This window comes from Coffea arabica, chromosome 3e (assembly GCF_036785885.1).
Source record: "Coffea arabica cultivar ET-39 chromosome 3e, Coffea Arabica ET-39 HiFi, whole genome shotgun sequence".
NCBI lineage: Eukaryota > Viridiplantae > Streptophyta > Magnoliopsida > Gentianales > Rubiaceae > Coffea > Coffea arabica.
The window spans coordinates 48,942,435-48,959,811 of NC_092315.1; the positions used below are offsets into that span (position 1 = coordinate 48,942,435).

The following is a 17,377-nucleotide window of genomic DNA, read 5'->3' on the forward strand; positions in this document are numbered from 1 at the left end:
GTGCCAAAAACCACAGATGATCGAAATGCAAAATCACATAAAAGTCACTTGACTGAATGTCAAAATAATGCGCATTATCATCTTAGAAGAATTGAGAAAAATGAAGTGCGAAAGGTGCCATGCAGTGTATTCCCCAGATTAATCACTGAAGTAAGTGAAATGAGTAATCCTCGATTGAAAAATTCAGCTTAGCATTCAATTAAACCATTTGGACAGGGAAGGTGACAACAACCTCCAATTGACTGCCTCCAGAATGAACAAAATGCAATTCATATAGCAAAAGAAAAAAGGTACTATATTACAACAATCGGCCTAACAATATAATCCAACATCAATCATTTTCGCAGATAGCAGACACTTAGGGGTAGCGCCATGTACAGTCTCTTTGGCTTTAGAGTCGCTTCAACGGCTGATAAGGTTCTATTCACCTCCCATCATCTGTAGAGTAAGGTATGCTAAAATTTCAAAACAAGAATTTAAAGGCAAAGATAGAAATTCAACTATCAGGTATCTTTCCTAGCTAACAACCTCATTTCTCAAAAAGCAAAAACAGAAAAACAAATTGATCATCACACCAGAATACGAAGAGAAGATACAAACAATATACAGATGTTGCTTGTCACTGACTTCATATTGGAAGCAGTATCTATACCTTGAAAATGAAAAACCCTCACTCAGATTCTCAAAACAACAAAAGGGACACTAGACTGGCACCATCGCAGGAGGTGTCACCATGTATGGACATGTTTCAAACTAACAACATCCGCATGATAATGAAGCAAGCATAAGTTATGGCAAATCAAGGCTCATCTTAAAGTTATTAAGAGATGCATAGAAAACAATTACCTTAAAAATATCTCCAAACATCCCTTGCAAGGGATTCCTACGTCGTACTCCATAGAACTTCTCAGCTATTTCATCTAGCAACTAGCAATAGAAGTATCAAATAAGTTCTGGTAAGAAATAGACACCAACATGCTGAATTGCTTGAAAATTAGCAAGCAAAAATTAGAGGTCATGTGCACTAGCAAAAATAGTCTGATAACTTTTGCTACAAAGTGTGAAAGAAAGCTTCATACCTCATGGAATACAGGTTCCCTTTCTATGCTAGACTTGTAATTCTGTCTTAACATGTTAAATAAAGGCAAAGCGTCTCTCTGCAACCTGCACATTCCGACACAAACAAAATAGAATAGATTTGGTCAAAAAGAAGAGCTGGAAAGTTACACCTATTGATTCTTCAGCTAGAGAGGTGATTGTCCTCAAGACTTCATAAGCAATTGCTTAAATTGCAGTTAAGCCCGTGGTTTATCCTCATGACACCTAACCCGCATTTGGTTTAACAGTTATACATTAGCAACCCCCCTGTAGTTTCAAAGCTCTACATTAGCAGCCCTCGTATGGTTTCAAAAGCTCAGATTGCCAATTTGGGCACTGGTAGAGCCACATGTAACTAAGTGGGGGCAATTGTCCCACTTAATTGTGAGAAAATGAGTTATTAAGGTTAGGAAAACTTAGAAAAATTTAAAGTTAGCTTCTTATTTGTCCCCACTAAAATTTAACAAATTCATAATTGTTACCAGTCACTAGATATTTAGATCTACTTAAAAGTTAATTGTAGAGGTTATTTCAAGAATAAATTCTTTCAAAGTTTGTAAATGTAAATAGAAAAAATGATTTCCAATTCTATATTTAACCACAATATAACTTCAAAACGTACTAAACTTAGAAAGATAGTACAATATAAACTTCAAAGCGTATTAAACTTAGAACAGAGAAGTTGTGTTTCACATATATGTCCATTGGTTATAAACATACTATTTTTTCATTTCATGTGTCATCAGAGATTGACCCCCCTCACCCTAGGGTCTTGGCTCCGCCACTGGATTTGGGAGCTAAGGTGCTTGCAGGAGAAGGCAATGGCGGTGGTGGGATGGTGGAGGAGGTGCTCATTGTGTGGAAAGAGAAGTTTTTAGAATTCTCACTTTGACCACTATATTCAAGTAAACTGACAGTTTGACCTAGGAGGAGACACACAACACAAATTCTACCAATAAAATTAATCAAATACCAAATCTACCCTTTTGTAGTTAATTGTAGCAGCAAAAAATTACCTTTCCACTTTAAGTCCAAAAATGGAGGCTAGTGTATAGGTTTTGAATCCATAGGAGGGTTATGTGTCCTGAAGACTACAGTTCAAGCTGTATATCCTCATTATAAAGTTGTAGTAGGCTACAAATCGACGCTCAATATCATTATAAAGCAATATAAATCAAATAAAATTCAAAAATATAATACAAAAAAAAAAAAGGATGAAACTCATAGGAACTTGGGTTACAAAATTAGTGATTGAGTAAAATACCCTTGTTTGCCCAATAAGAATGGAATTTCATGTGGATGATCAACTAGCGTTCTTCTAGATACATGCAGAAGGTCCACTCTTTGGTGTATACATATAATACATAGAATATAATATACATACACAAATATATATATATATATATACAAGTCCATTGAAGACTACAGTTCAAGCTGTATATCCTCATTATGAAGTTGTAGTAGGCTACAAAATCGACACTTAATATCATTATAAAGCAATATAAATCAAATAAAATTAAAAAATATAATACAAAAAAAAAAGGATGAAACTCATAGGTACTTGGGTTACAAATTTAGTGATTGGGTAAAATACCCTTATTCGCCTAATAAGAATGGAATTTCATGTGGATGATCAACTAGCGTTCTTCTAGACCACATGTAGAAGGTCCACTCTTTGGTGGACTCCAACCTAGAAGCTTTAGAACTCATCTATGTACCCCCTCCCATTGCAAAAAGTTCCTTTTTTACAAAATAATCAAAAAGACACCACCAAATATAAACTCATGATAAAAGGAATTTGTCCAAATGAAGTTGAAGAAGCAAGATAGCTTTGTATAAACAAGAAGGAAATTGAGTTCTTCCATTGGTCAACATACTATGATCAGACAAAATGTGAGCCATGAGTTGGAGTTCCATGTTGAGAATAAGTTTAAGAAGCAACAAAAGCAATAGAAAAGGACATAACATTCTTTTTAGAGGGGGAAAAAACTAGGAAACAGAAGTGAAGAAGAACATCTTGTTTCTTTCTTGTTTTTGGTTACAGGACAGGGTAGAAGCATGAACACAAACGTTCAGCTTGAAATTCAGAACATCAATCACCACAAATTGTCACAAGCCTAGCAACCAGCATGTACAAGTCTGCCCAGTCAGCCATCCCCACCCACACCCCGTAGTGGGGACAAAAAATGGTCTACGTATGTAATTTACTTACAAAATAACTGCAGCCACTGGGCAGGAAAAAGTGGGGAACCAAGAACGTGATGATTAACCTTCACACCTTATTCTTTTTTTAGGTGATAGTAAATACTCTTCATTTTGCACCAAACTTGAATTTGGCTATGCTGAGTTCCAGATGTAATATCTTCTTAATTACAATTACTACCCCTTCCCCCAACTTGTTTCCCCATGTTAAAAGAATTGCCACACTATTTGTGTAAAATTCAAGACTTAAAAGCATTGAAGATGAGCATTCACTCTCCCAAAGATGAGAATATTAGTTAAGCAGATAGTTAACCATGCAACAACAAACAAACTTAATGTATTATGATCTTTAACTTTTTCTCTGTACACATTTTGGAAGTCATGGATTTAAGTTGTAAATGTGAAGGAGTGGGAAATAAAATTAAACAAAAAATCAAAGAATAACATTGAAGGTGATGAAAAAAAAGCACAAAACTAAGGACATCATATTTCTTAATGCTATTTAAGACTCAGCATCATCGAACTCTATAATGTTCCATATCCCAGACTTCTTTTTTCCCAATTTAAGACTCAGCATCATCAAACTCTATAATGTTCCATATCCCAGACTTCTTTCTAATTTTTCCCCAATTTTGCGGCAGGGTGGGGAGAATTTTCTAGCTGACAATTGTGCCTCCCAAGTTAACTTTTCAGCCAAACAGTTAAAAGCATCACAGACATTACAGAAATATGAAAAGCATAGTTGAAAAGACATACGTCAACAGAAGATAATTGATAAACTGGATTAGTTCTGATTGTGGAAAGTCAAGCTCCTTAGACTGCATTTGCTTCTTCACCTCATCCATGAGACCATTAGCATCTCTCAGGTTACCTAGAGATAAGTACCTAAACAAAAGTGCGGGCCCATCAGAAACTTAATGGCAAGCAATATCTCAATAATATGGTCAAGATCCAGATGAGGATCTGCAGTGGTCATTGACAAGTAGTTTAACTATTACACAATCAAGATGAACACTGAATCGACAGAAACTTTAAATAACATACATTCCCAACATAAAATTGGAACTAGCCCATTTTCATCTCTTCTAAAATATGGAACTTCCAAAATGGTTGTGAGGCTTTTCAGAATCTCTTAATCATGTAGCATTTACTTAAGCAGAAGTAGTAGATTGCCTGAGTAGATGCTAAAATGGTGATATGATATAAATGCTACTTAATATTTCAGTTTTTACAAAGGTCATAACATTTCAGTCCTTTTAATCTAAGATAGATGTAAATTTGACTTAACATGGCCATGTGATGACACAAAAATGGATAACCATCACTCTGACATCTTTACTGTGAAGGCAAAATTAATTCTGCCTGATTAACAACCTATAAACCTAAAGACTTGCTTCATAAGGCAGGCAATTTGCAATATATCTATATATAAAGCACAAGCTATATTTTTTTAAAAAAAAAAGTTTGTCACTAGTTGCATCCTCAATTTTACCCTACATGATCAACTGATAACTATCAGAACCCATGAAACTCACACAACCCCCACCTTCCCCAAAAAAAAAAAAAAGGAACGGCGAACCGTAGGTACTTTCTTCCACTTTCATATATGACTTTTTAACAAATCATAGTTTACTCAACTTCTCCATGCCTGCCATCTCCCACAACATATATACATGCATGCATGCATGCGTATGTTAAGAGAAGTATTGAACTATATTTTACTATTGGATCTTATAGTTTAATTTGATACCATTATCTATAGATGGTATCTACAAAAGATGAAGAGATAAAAATGTGTTAGAAACCAAAAACCTATACAGTAGAAACAATTTGATGTTGAACCAAACCCACCCTAGCAGCAATTTATGTTAAAAGAAAACAAAAGCAAAAAAATTAAAAGCCACATGCTGTATATCCAACTAGGTGGTTTAAGCTGAGTGTATCCTTGCCTTATACATGCATGAATCTCAGTACATTCCAACCATGTGTATTTATTGCTTCTACTCTACAGTCAAGAAGTTAAATTGTTTGAGGTTCAATACTCAGATGTGGACTAAATGCTATTAGAAAATCTAGAAATTCTGCTTCCAAGAAAATTTCTACACATTTAGTTTTTTGTGTCTACGTCTGTCTGGAAGCAAGAAATTTGCTTGATTACACACATTTGAATTTAAGTCACATATCTCAACATTTGCATATGTCAGCCTATACTGAGCTAGACACAAAGTCATGCACTCATCTATAGAGGGATAAGGTAGGTGGAGTGGTCAGTTAATTCCACAAAGTAGTCCATATGAATCTGAACCTTATTTGTGAACCATTCAGTGAATACCATTGATAGCTAGAGATAATCAGATGCAATTCAAGATAAAGGCGATGTGGCAATGTTCACTCTTTTTTCCTATGAAAGTAAAGCATTCACTTCACGACTGCCTTTAAAGTGAACCTTTAGGTCTAGCTGCCGCAGGGCCTATGACCATTGGAATGGAACTGAGGTGATAGTATTAGCCAAAGAGGAATTCTACAAGGATGCAATGGTTGAGGAAATATTAGATGAAATCAATAACAGTAGAGAAAGCTAGGGTACAATTTTGGACGCAGAAATGCAGAGATGTAAGAAACAAAAACATATAACAGCAACGGCACCAAAAAAATCACGTATAGGGAAATAAGTGCTAATAAAGTTAAGCAACAGAAGAAATGAAATGCTGATTTTTAACATGTCGATTTTGGCAAAATCTGAGTTTTGTGCAAAGAATCCTACAGAGATGTAGTGGTTATGAAGAGGCAGACAATTCCATGCACGAGAATGGGAAAAGAAACAAGGAAAAAAGATAAAGGCATCCAATCAAATACCAAGCAAGCTTTTTACAATACATCAAACAAGAACTGCACTTACATCAAAATTGCCCTTGCAATGGCCAAATCATCTTCACCTGGGTAACACTGCATGAATACTACTATTAATTATATGCAATCCAAATCCATCAAAAGGATGCTAGTATGACTCAAAAACATTTGCAGGTAAGGCAGAAACAAAGAGACACCTATGGCAGTCATGATGCATGAAATGAGAAGAAATAAATCTAAGCATCAAGCCATCGTTGACCAACAAGGAAAATGCATTATTTTCCAAGAGCAAATAATGATTCAGATGGTTATTGCATAATACAATAGTACAAATATCATTTGGGCCTCCTCTAACAAAGATAACATATCAGAAAAACACAATTTATTTTAACTTCCAAAAAGACCTTATGTATTCTACCATGACGTGAACGAGTTTTGGTATTATAGTACATTTAAGATCCCATCAACAATTTGTGTAAAAAGCGTGATGGCCAACCTTGCCCATGAAATTCACCAGTGTTGAAGCAAACTTTTTAGGGTTCTTCCCTCGAACAAAATGAAAAGACACTTTGGTCATGTCCTGCAAAGAAACAATGTTATGAATGCGATGATGAGACAAGCACAACTAATTTTTCTGAAACTCTTGATTTTGGAAGTACTGCCATGTAAATGTGTCTGTTTGATACACCAAACTACATAACAAAGTTGCAATAGACTCATCTAAGTTTTGGAACTCCCCAAGTTGGAAGACTAAGTAAAGAAAAACATTACACTATCTACCGCTAGAACTAGGCAAATTATTTAAGCTTAACATATTCTTCCACAAAGAAAATCAGGAATAACAAAGTCAAGAATGCAAGGAAAATCAGTGTCAGATGCATGTTTGGGTTCTTAAATTGGTTTTCACGAGCATCTCACCGCTTACAAGAAGTCTACAACCAGAATAATCATACTCTAAAATGGTAAGAATAAGCATGAAGGGATAACCCACCATAGTAGCAAAATAATCTCTAATCTATTGAATGACAAAACCAGTTCAAACATTGCTAAGCAACACTCTGACAAAGTTTTCATAGAAAACCCACAAAATAACTTACTGACACAGACCATCAGACTGACAAAGTTGCATCACTCATGAATAACCAACTTGACCATGCTCCAAAACTTATCGTGAGACATACCAGCAAAACAGCATATCCTCATTGAAAGAGCAAAACAGCAAGAATCAGGAGACATACCACCTCAGGAGATTCAGAATATATATATTCAGCTAGCATATCGTGAATTTCTGGGGATCCATTCCTACATGCTCCAAATTCCACAGACCACCTAGCAAGAAAGTATCAGTGTTACAGATCAACTATAAAATCATGAACTTGCGTATGGTCCAGTTCAGTCCTAGACACCCAAATACAAAAACAAATTGGGGGAGGACGAATACAAGCAGCTGCTTACACATAACTTAAGGAACAAATTTGTAAACAAATAGAAGAAACTTGTCACAATACAAGGTTTAGACCATATAATCTTTTGTCAAGATAATATCAGTCATCTTTTTTTGTGAACAGTTAAACGAGAAAAATTGAGCACACATTAAACCCTAGGAGTTGGACCCAAGAATGAAATACTGCAAATCTTTTTGTACTTAAACTCTTTAAGGAACTCCATAGGATCACTCAGTAACATCAATCTCAAATGACATATGTGAATTTTACTGACACGACATTGATCAGAAACCTTAATGAATTTTCAGATGTCAGTCAGCTAATAGGAAGACTTCCCAGCAGGAAAGTTCTTCCCGTATTTAATGTCATGACAATTTTTTGAGGACTTCACAGTAAATTTTAATTTCTGAAATAATTCAAAGAACTGTCCAATAACTACCTACTTTCTTTCCAGTTCTTCTAGTTTACACAGTACATGAAAGAGCCTTTGCCCCCACCCAAAACCTGTGTTTACCTAACTTTCTTGAGAAACACTTATCTGAACAGCTTTCCTCTATTTATGCAAAGCCTTAATTCTTACGAACCAAAGAGAACAATGGCCACAAAACAAAACCATTTTCCTGAAGTATAAAAACGCAAAATAATTCCACTCACTTGGTTCTTGGTTAAAATCTGTACACAGTAATAGCCCATCAGGACTCTGCATAAGGTAGTAAAACTCAGAAAGACAGACTAGGCACATAAACTAAAACTAGTTATAGTAGACTTTGAGGCCTTCCCTGAAAATAAAATGCTTTAGAAATGGTATAAATGGAAAGTAAATAACCAAATTATTAAATTCCATAGAAAGTAAATGACCAAATTATTGAATTCCATACACCAATGCGCACCAACCTAATGGAAACTTGATGACAAATTTTCCTAATTTAGAACATACAGCCTTTCCAAACCTTAAGAATAGCCAATTTAAGTTTACAAACCCTCCGAGATACTCGAAACTAACTGTACTTTTGTGATTTCAAACATCAATTAGTATTTTTTTGTTTTATACAATTTATAAGCCCAGGTAAAGTAGAAAATGGTACATACAAACTTCACAGGCTTAAAAATTCAACTAAGTTTTCTCAGAATTCTGCCTTTATCTTTTAAAGGGAAGAAATGCCATATTTGATGAACAAAAGAGAAGAAAATCCAACTTACAAAAATTCAAGTCCATTACTACAACAAATTTTGAGAATATTAGGTAGACGGAGTACAAGATCGATAATTTAGTGTTGTGGTAAGTGAATGCTTTCTTGCTTAGCCCAAAAAATTAACCAGAAAATAAAACTTTTAACATCCAAACAGGACTTGGAAGGATCAGGGCCACTGGGAGTGCAAGGTTTAGCAAGTCTCCCTGGAAATACGGCATGCAACCTAGCAACCAAGATGATGGTAGAGTGAAACACACTTTCCATACAGGCTCGACGACACATAAAGGCTCATTCACTACAAGAATCGTACCTGCACAATTTTGCTAATCTTGAAAGGCTTCCCTTATCTCATTTGGAAAAACTTGGACAAAAAACACTTACCAAGTTTACCAAACAGATATCATGATTCTTCACCACCAATATGATGACATCTAAATTAAAATCCTAAGCATATTGTTGTTCCTTATTCACCTCCCCAATATCATAGGTTTGGCTAACTTTAAGTTATTTAAACAGCCACACAGTCTTCGACCCGGCACTCCGGCTCCTCTTTTTTTTCCCTCCTTTTTTCTTCTCAAACATCAACAAAAGAGAGTTTTTTTTTTATTCACTTGCTCTCTCATCAAAGTTGTATCTTGTGGAGACCACATCCAATGCTACGTAATATCATGTAGAAAGTCACTAATTTGGTCTGTCCCATTTCTATATTCTACTTTCATGTAAAAACTATTCTAATATTTATAGTCTATCATTTCCTTTTAAAAGCTTATGATTGTGAAATATCAATGTAATAGAAGAACAATAAAAAATAAACAAGGAGTTCTGTCTCTTATTTAGGGCCAATTATCAAAAAACTGGGATTCTGAAAAGAAAGATGAAAAACAATCTGGGATTGGACATTGACAGGCAACAAACAACACTGAACAGGTCTATTCTGTGGATTCTATTGAAGATAGAGAATAAGGAAGAAAGAAGAAGAAGAGGAAGGATTCTGTTAAAGTTTGAAACATCAAAAAAGGATGAAGTGTGCTAGCACTGTATAGAAAAGTGGCTCTAGTCACTACTTAAACAATGGCCTTAAAATGGTTTGTCAACAGCAATTTTTCCTGCCAGAGGAGGGAACTGCTCAAATGATCAATATGCTTATAATTTTGAGATCATAACATACACTTTTACAAAGACAACCATATGCCCGAAGTCTATAATTTCTAAATACACAGGAGCGAATCAATAACCTCCCCAAAAAGGGGGCTCCAGCTCTATATTCTGCTAATATAAGGGAAGGGAAGCAGGGAGTTCTTGAATCTGTATTGACTAAGTTTCAAAGGGATTAGTAGTTCACTTAGGGCCATTTGCAAAAATAACCATTTCTGCCAATAGACCAGTTATACTATGTAGAAAAGAAAATTTTCTACACAAACACAATTGCAAGCTACAACTGGAAGTCAAGGTTGCAATCTTTTTTTTTAAAAATTTTTTTCCTTGATAGATATCAGGCATGGAGATTTCAAGGGAAAAATCACCTCAAATTCAATAACACAACTGCTCGTCTCCCATAAAATTCAATTACATCTCACATCCAATTCTCTAATCAGTGCTATAAGATAGGGTTCTTACCACAACCACACACTTGTACATTGGAAAAACTGTAACAACAAAAATAAAAAGGATGTCGAGACATGATAACACATCAAAACAATTATGCAGAATTAATGACCCCAAAGCACAATTTGCTGAATATGCAAGTGCACTATCTGACCATATAGTATTATCTCATAGAGACAGCATAAAAGCTCACTTAATAGCAGCTCTTAAAAATGATGAGCAGCCCTCGACTCTAACTTTTGCAGCAGCAAAGGCTTCAGAGAGTTGCTGCATGTCATCATCATCTGTCAGGTCAAGATGTTGTGGCACAGATATCCGAGGGAACTTCTTGTAGATTTTCCTGACACGATCTAAGATTAAAGCTTGTCAAGACCATTAAACAAAAGGACCAAAACATTATATCTACCAAATCAGAAACTCTATAACAAAAAATCCAAACATGACCAGAATATTAGACTTTCAACTTTCGGCCAGAAATCCAATTTATCTGTGAATTCTTAGACAGAGTTGCAGAGGAAGTTAAGAGAGGAAAAAATAACAGATAAACAGCAAACCAACAAGGCATACCAAAATAGAATCAAATATAGTTTGTGTTGTATCATTAAACATTCATATCCTCCAGGGTTTGAAAAGCCAGGGCGCATAATTCTGAAATCATAGGTTTTTTAACGAGAACTTCTTGCAGGTAAAACCCTGAAAAAGTATTAAATCCTAAAAGGAAATTTCCTAATGGCAATCTTTTGTTTGTGCTCTAGAAAATCCTAAAGGTTCCAAATGAGAAGATTCCTAGTGCAGTTATCCTCCAAGCAAAGCCAACTTTAGAAATTTCAGATACAATCCTCAAGTACACCATATTGTTCGAAGCCATTCCTTGCACAGAAGGACATGAATGATTTGACAATGATTTCTGGAGCACTGAACATTTGAGAACATGCAAGACTACTTTCAAGCAAAAGCATGCGTTCCCTCAGAAACCCCGATATTACATGGCTAACTCAGTTCCATATCCTAGAATTCCCAAATCAAATCAAATACTAGTTTTAAGGGTTTGGCTTCAACTTGCAAATGAATCTATAACTAGCAAACGCAAATATGAATTCCTTTTTCCACTTCCTCTAGCTCAATAAAAGCTGGGAAGAACCTTTCTGACAAGCAATCTTAACAGACACTTTTCCAAAATAACCTTTTCCAGGAGTTTCTAAAATACAAATACCTCCTATTCCAAATACTGGTCTAATAGTCAATTTTGCCAGAAAATTTTAGATTAACAGAAAAATCAGAACCCACATAGCATCTTTGTTCTTTGGCACCACCAAAAAACGCCAATCACAGGAAATGAAGCATAACAGCATTTAAACAGCAGTGAGACCAAAAGTGGTTACTGGCTAAGTTGGGTTTGGGAAGTTCATAAATGGCACAACCAGCTTACCTTCCAACCTTCCCCGCAACCAGCCCCAAGGAAGAACTATAATGCATATCATATAGAAAAGAACTAACCGAGAGTATCGTCATCATAAGCATATTTTCCTTTGACAAGTGTGTCCACGAATAGCATGGCAAGCTCAGCCCCGCAAGTAACCTAAATATGAGAAAAACATCAATGCACTTAAAGAAGAGGAAGCTTTGAGATGATACCGTGATATACTTTTTGTCAAGAAATTGTCGCAGGGTTCAACCTTCTGCTAAAAAAACCATGGAAAATCCTATGACATCCACGTACTTGTGTTTGCCGCCGTCCAGAATGCAAAAAAAGGAGGGGGTTTGGAAAAGGTAATATTTCAGCAATCCAGTAGATGAAGAAACTAGACTGCCCCAACCAAAGCTGATATAAATTTGACTGAACATGGTATGTACCAAGTTGTTCCCAGTTTAAGAGGAGAGAAAAGGGGGGCGGGGGGCAGTCAAAAGAAGCATAGAGTATGACCTGTCCCTTTTCCAATTGTAGACCAGCACCAGAATCAAGAACATCTAGAGCTTCGGAATATCTTTCAGCGGTCACATACCTGCAACAAACCCGAGCAACTGAATCAAACAGGCCATTGAACAGAGCAACTGAACTAAAAGGTGAACAACCTTCATAAGAACTGTTGGCTACAAAGAGAGTTGCAATACCTAGCACTAAATGACTTGTACATCTGTTGCGCTCCATAGTAATTGCCTTCTTTTACTACTTTCTCAAGCTTGGCAATATTCTGCAGCGAGGGGACGCGTGAGATGAGAACCAATCTCATAAGTGAGTTGAACTGAGACTAGACTTAAATAATTTGGAGTTTGCTTGACTTGATAAGCAAATTATTGTCAGCAAAAAGTAGCCAAGGCTAAAGGCCAGCTTTCAGTTTCACAACAATAGATACATATGCAGGTTCGAAATACATAAAATTAGATGTTTAGGTTGTTCATCTATATAATTCAATGGCCAGAAAAAAGAATGGTAACTAGTATAATGTACAAAAGAAGAAAAGGGGCAGGCGATTAACTAAGCATTCAAACATCCAGATGTGCGAGTGGTAAAACAAAATAAAGCGATTACACTTGAAAGTTGAAGAAAGGAAAATCAATCATCAGAATTACTGTACGCTAGCTAGTATTCGTATTACCTCTTTAGCAGGAGGTAGGGTCAATCGCTTAGCTCTCTCCCGCGACATGATTTTTTATCCCCACCGGCTTGGCTGCAAAAGCACAGATGAGAAGAGAAGATCCCTCTTCTTCGATGCGTCTCCTCGTTCGGAACCGCCGAAAATGAAAGGAAATCCCAGCAGAAAATCTGCAAAAAAAAAAAAAAAAAAAAGCGATAAAGGTTTCTACCAGTTGCACTCACCTCCCCTGAGATTTCTAAAATAGCACTTACGTCCCCTAACATGAATTTGGGCTCGTAGTTGACATAAGGTAGGGTGAATTACTTTTATACTCTTAAGAGTTTAAGGTTGTTAGTAAACAAATTTGAAGCAAAAAAATTAGACCAATAAACAAGTTCAGGATAATTAATTAAACAAGTTAATGGTTATTTCTTACCTGATTAGGTACTGTAAGTGCACTTACAAAATGGCATCACAAAATAGCACTAATTGATGCTCCAATATGGCATCATTTTGTGATTGACAGCACTTGAAAGAACACTGCAAGTAGAACGTATATTGTCTGCATAGAAAAGAAGTAGAAGCAAAGGGAAAGAAATCTCCAAGCAAGGCTTCATAAGAAAATATGTTCTGGTAGTTTTGGTTGAATTCACTTCATCGTAGGCATTCACGAAATGGAAGAAGAAAGAAAGCAAAAATCAAGGCAATTTTTGAGAATTTTTCTGTTAAAATTTGCGACAATTAGAAGATAATAGTTAAGCAATCCTTTGTAGTCTCAACTTAATACACAGAGTTTCTATGCACACTAGTGAAGGAGAGTTTTTAAAGTTGGTTGAACACATTTTATGCTTTAGAACCTTAGATTTCTGAACGTATATTCATTGTTTTTTCTACTTGTTACCGCTACACTTGTTCTCTTTGCATTTATATGAGTTTCACGAATTGTTTTCCAACTTTTGATTTTATTTATTCTTTTACTAATACAACCTTACAAAAAGGTAAAAAGGGTACAAATGTATCAAAATTATTATCTCTCTTTTCAAAAGACTTTTTTAATTGCACTTTCTCTAACATGGGCTAATATTCAAGAGAGGTTAGTGCCATTTTCGAAAGCATAGAAGATGTGAGTGCAACTATTAGAAATCTCAAGGGAGGTTTTCTGCAATTATCTCCCAAAAATGGTGAATCTCTTAAAGGATTAAATTCTTGAATTTGGCCACATGAATATTAGCCCTCATCTCAAGGAAAGACTGTTGATATAAAATTTACAGACTTCAGGTATTTCGGTTTTAGGCTATGTTTTTAGACTCGGACCAGGTATCGACTCGGTCGAACTCAGGAGTCAGGGGTCAATGGGTTCAATCGGGTTCGATCAGGGTTGAACCGGATGATGTCATAAATAAAAATTATTTAAAAATTAAAATATTGTATATAAAATACCTAAAAGTATGTTAATATTAATAAAGGTATATTCATATATATTTGATGTTTCAAATATATTTAACAAGAAAATATAAAGAAATTAGAACAATCAAGTAGCAATTTATATTATTTAATGAACATTAACAAGTTTAGAATTAAAATTATGGATTTGATTGAAAAATAACATCAAATTTTAAGACAACATTTATAAAGTATGAAATATTTAAGGTATATTAATAAGTTTTAATAATTTAAGGGTCAAAACATAATATTGAAAAAGTTTAACTTTTTTTTAAAAAAAATGCTCTGGTTGAACCGTTTTTTCCAGTTTTTCTCGGTCAAACCCGGTTTTTGACCGGATTTTTAGTCTTCTGGTTTTGAAGAACAACTCGGACCGGACACTTGGCAGGTTCCCGCTTCGACCGGTCGAACCGGCCGGTCCGGTCCAAGTTTAAAAACACAGGGAGGATTGTCTCAAAGGAACAGTGGTACCATTGGTAACTCTTTACACAGCCACGAATGACAATCCAATAAAAATTTCCTTATACAATGGTAATGGAATTGTTTATCTCATAGTCTTAAAATACCCGAAAATAGAAATGTGTATTTTGTTACCTTTTTAGCCCAAAAAAAAGTGTATTTTGTTGCCTGATTTTTGCCTATTTTTTAGAAATAAAATTTCTATTAAAACATATCACGTAGACTGGACTCCTTTTGAGAGTACTCCTCTTAAACAGGTCGTACACATTTACCAAATGCAGTTGCCAAATATATCCGAAATTTTTTTATAAAAAAAATAGCTGAAAACTGCTTGACTTAGTTACTTTCTCCTCCACCGACTTTTTTTCAATCTAGATGGCACCCGATGAATTTTCTTAAATTTTATAAGTGGGAGGTTTTGAATTTTGATTTTTTATTTACAACCTCTTTCACTTTATCATTCAATCTAACTCTGCATTATGCGATGGCTTTGACACCCTCTTTTGTTTTTGTTTAAATAGAATTACAAGAACTATCGGTAATGGAAGTGATACAAACAAATCACATTTCAAACTAACTCATAAATAGTAGGAATTACCACTCAATATAACTGCATAATACGAATCCATGAGAGAAAAAACTCACATTAGTGGACATTTTAATTCTTTGACTCTGATTTCATTTTTTGAGTTTTTTTCTTATTTCAATGGATGAATAGTAAACATGTTATGGTAGTAGCACACCTTATTTGCAAAAATTATCTATACGTGCTTTAGGCCAAAATTACGGTACTTTTGGATGTAAAAAGAATTGAAGTATATTTGAACATATCCACTCAAAGAAAAGAGACAGGTTGGAACATAAAAAATTGAAATGTGTTTGATAAAACTGAATTCATTAAATTGTTAAATTGATAAGTACTAAATTTGATGCATTTGAATGTATTTTACATTAAGTGATAAGTTAATAGCTTATCACTTATTTTGGGAGCAAATTTTGTTTAGAAAATTACAGTGTTACTTAATTAATTCAAATGTTCAATTTTTATTTAACAAACGAACATATTAAAATTTGAATCCATTAAATTTAAGTGTTAAATTGAGTTATCAAAAAGAGCCATATGTACACTATAACTTAAGATTATAGCAAATGTATTAATTGCCTTGTCCTTATAGGAATTTTTTATTTTTCTCAAACAGGTTGATATATTTACTTTAGTGGTTTTTGTATTGCTTAGAAATGCAAGGGAAAGAAACTATGACTCTATTGATTTTGAGAAATTCGATACAAATGAAACTTGAATTTTAGAAGCAATGTTTTGAAAATTGGACTGGGGTTCGATTGGTTGAACCGTGAACCAGCCATGCATCCGATCCGATTCAATTAAAAAATCAAAGAATTAATTGAACCATTTGAACCGGTGAAAACCAGGAGGTTCAACTAGTTTTCATTAAGTTTTTATTTTATAAAATAAATATTTTAGTTTTATTCAAAATTCTTAATAATAAAATGAATAAAAAATTATTAAACCTTTGAAATTGGTCGAACCGTGAATCGGAAGACTCTCCGGTTCGAATTTTAAAAACATTGTTTAGAAGAAGAACCATTGTAGCTGAATTGGAAACTTGTATGAACAAATTGGTAACATGTGCTATCCTCACAAAATAGTAAGCAACTAGGTATCCTTACTTGCCTAATCTATTTTATTTAATTATTGCTACGCATGAGTTAAAATATGTCTATCTTTTGTTTGAACTGATGGTGGTCATAAATTTGGTAATAGTTGAGAACTGTGCAAATGAATAATTCGAAAAATATGTTATTGCTTGTTTAGTTTGTTGTCCTTGTTTTTTTTGCTTAATGACTGAAAGTCTAAAAATTGCGAGTCTGGATTCTAGAACTCTTCTTTTATGTTAACAGGTGGAACTGGAAGCCTAAAGCTCCTTTATTTATTTATTTATTTATTTTTTAACATTTGGGGCATGCGCTATTTCATTTGGCGATGAAGCAATGTAACTTTAAACAATTGGGCTTTTGAGGTTAAATTTGGGATTATGTTTAATTAAACAATTTCTTACTTCTGTAAGAAAAGGAAAAAGGTTCGCTGGAGTGGTTGACTGAAGTTCACAAGAGTAGTTTTTATTTTTACTAATTCGTACAATTTTAATTATTAATAATAGAAATGCTTAATCATATTATTTTATTCATTTTTGAACTCGACAATTCAACCATGCAATCCGTAGTTGAACCACTAATCCAATGACCTTGTCCTCTTGCCGGGTTGATGTCCGGACCGGATAGTTTTTGGAAAAAAAAATTACTATAACACTTATTTAGGATGTGATATATGTGAAATAAAAAATAATAATTGAAGAATGTGTAAAAGAAATATTCATGAAAACTCAAAAATTTTCTTCAAAAAATCACAATCCAAACGAGGGCTTGGTTTTTTTTAAGAAAAGTACTGCCGAAAAACTGCCAATCCTAAGCTATAAACTGTAAACCC

General features: G+C 34.5%; 1 protein-coding gene across 1 annotated transcript; it reads right to left on the reverse strand.

Annotated features, from left to right (window-relative positions):
* Positions 1-151: 151 nt before the first annotated feature.
* On the reverse strand, positions 152-13,265 carry LOC113735243 (protein GET4). Its single transcript, XM_027262260.2, has 12 exons — positions 12,991-13,265; positions 12,506-12,585; positions 12,318-12,396; positions 11,891-11,972; positions 10,587-10,743; positions 7,389-7,479; positions 6,647-6,730; positions 6,200-6,246; positions 4,057-4,185; positions 1,080-1,164; positions 847-927; positions 152-438 (listed from the first exon to the last, which is right to left on the reverse strand). Exons 1-12 carry the CDS (start codon positions 13,036-13,038, stop codon positions 421-423), a joined length of 981 nt encoding a protein of 326 aa, XP_027118061.1. The 5' UTR covers positions 13,039-13,265; the 3' UTR covers positions 152-420.
* Between the last annotated feature and the right edge of the window lie 4,112 nt (positions 13,266-17,377).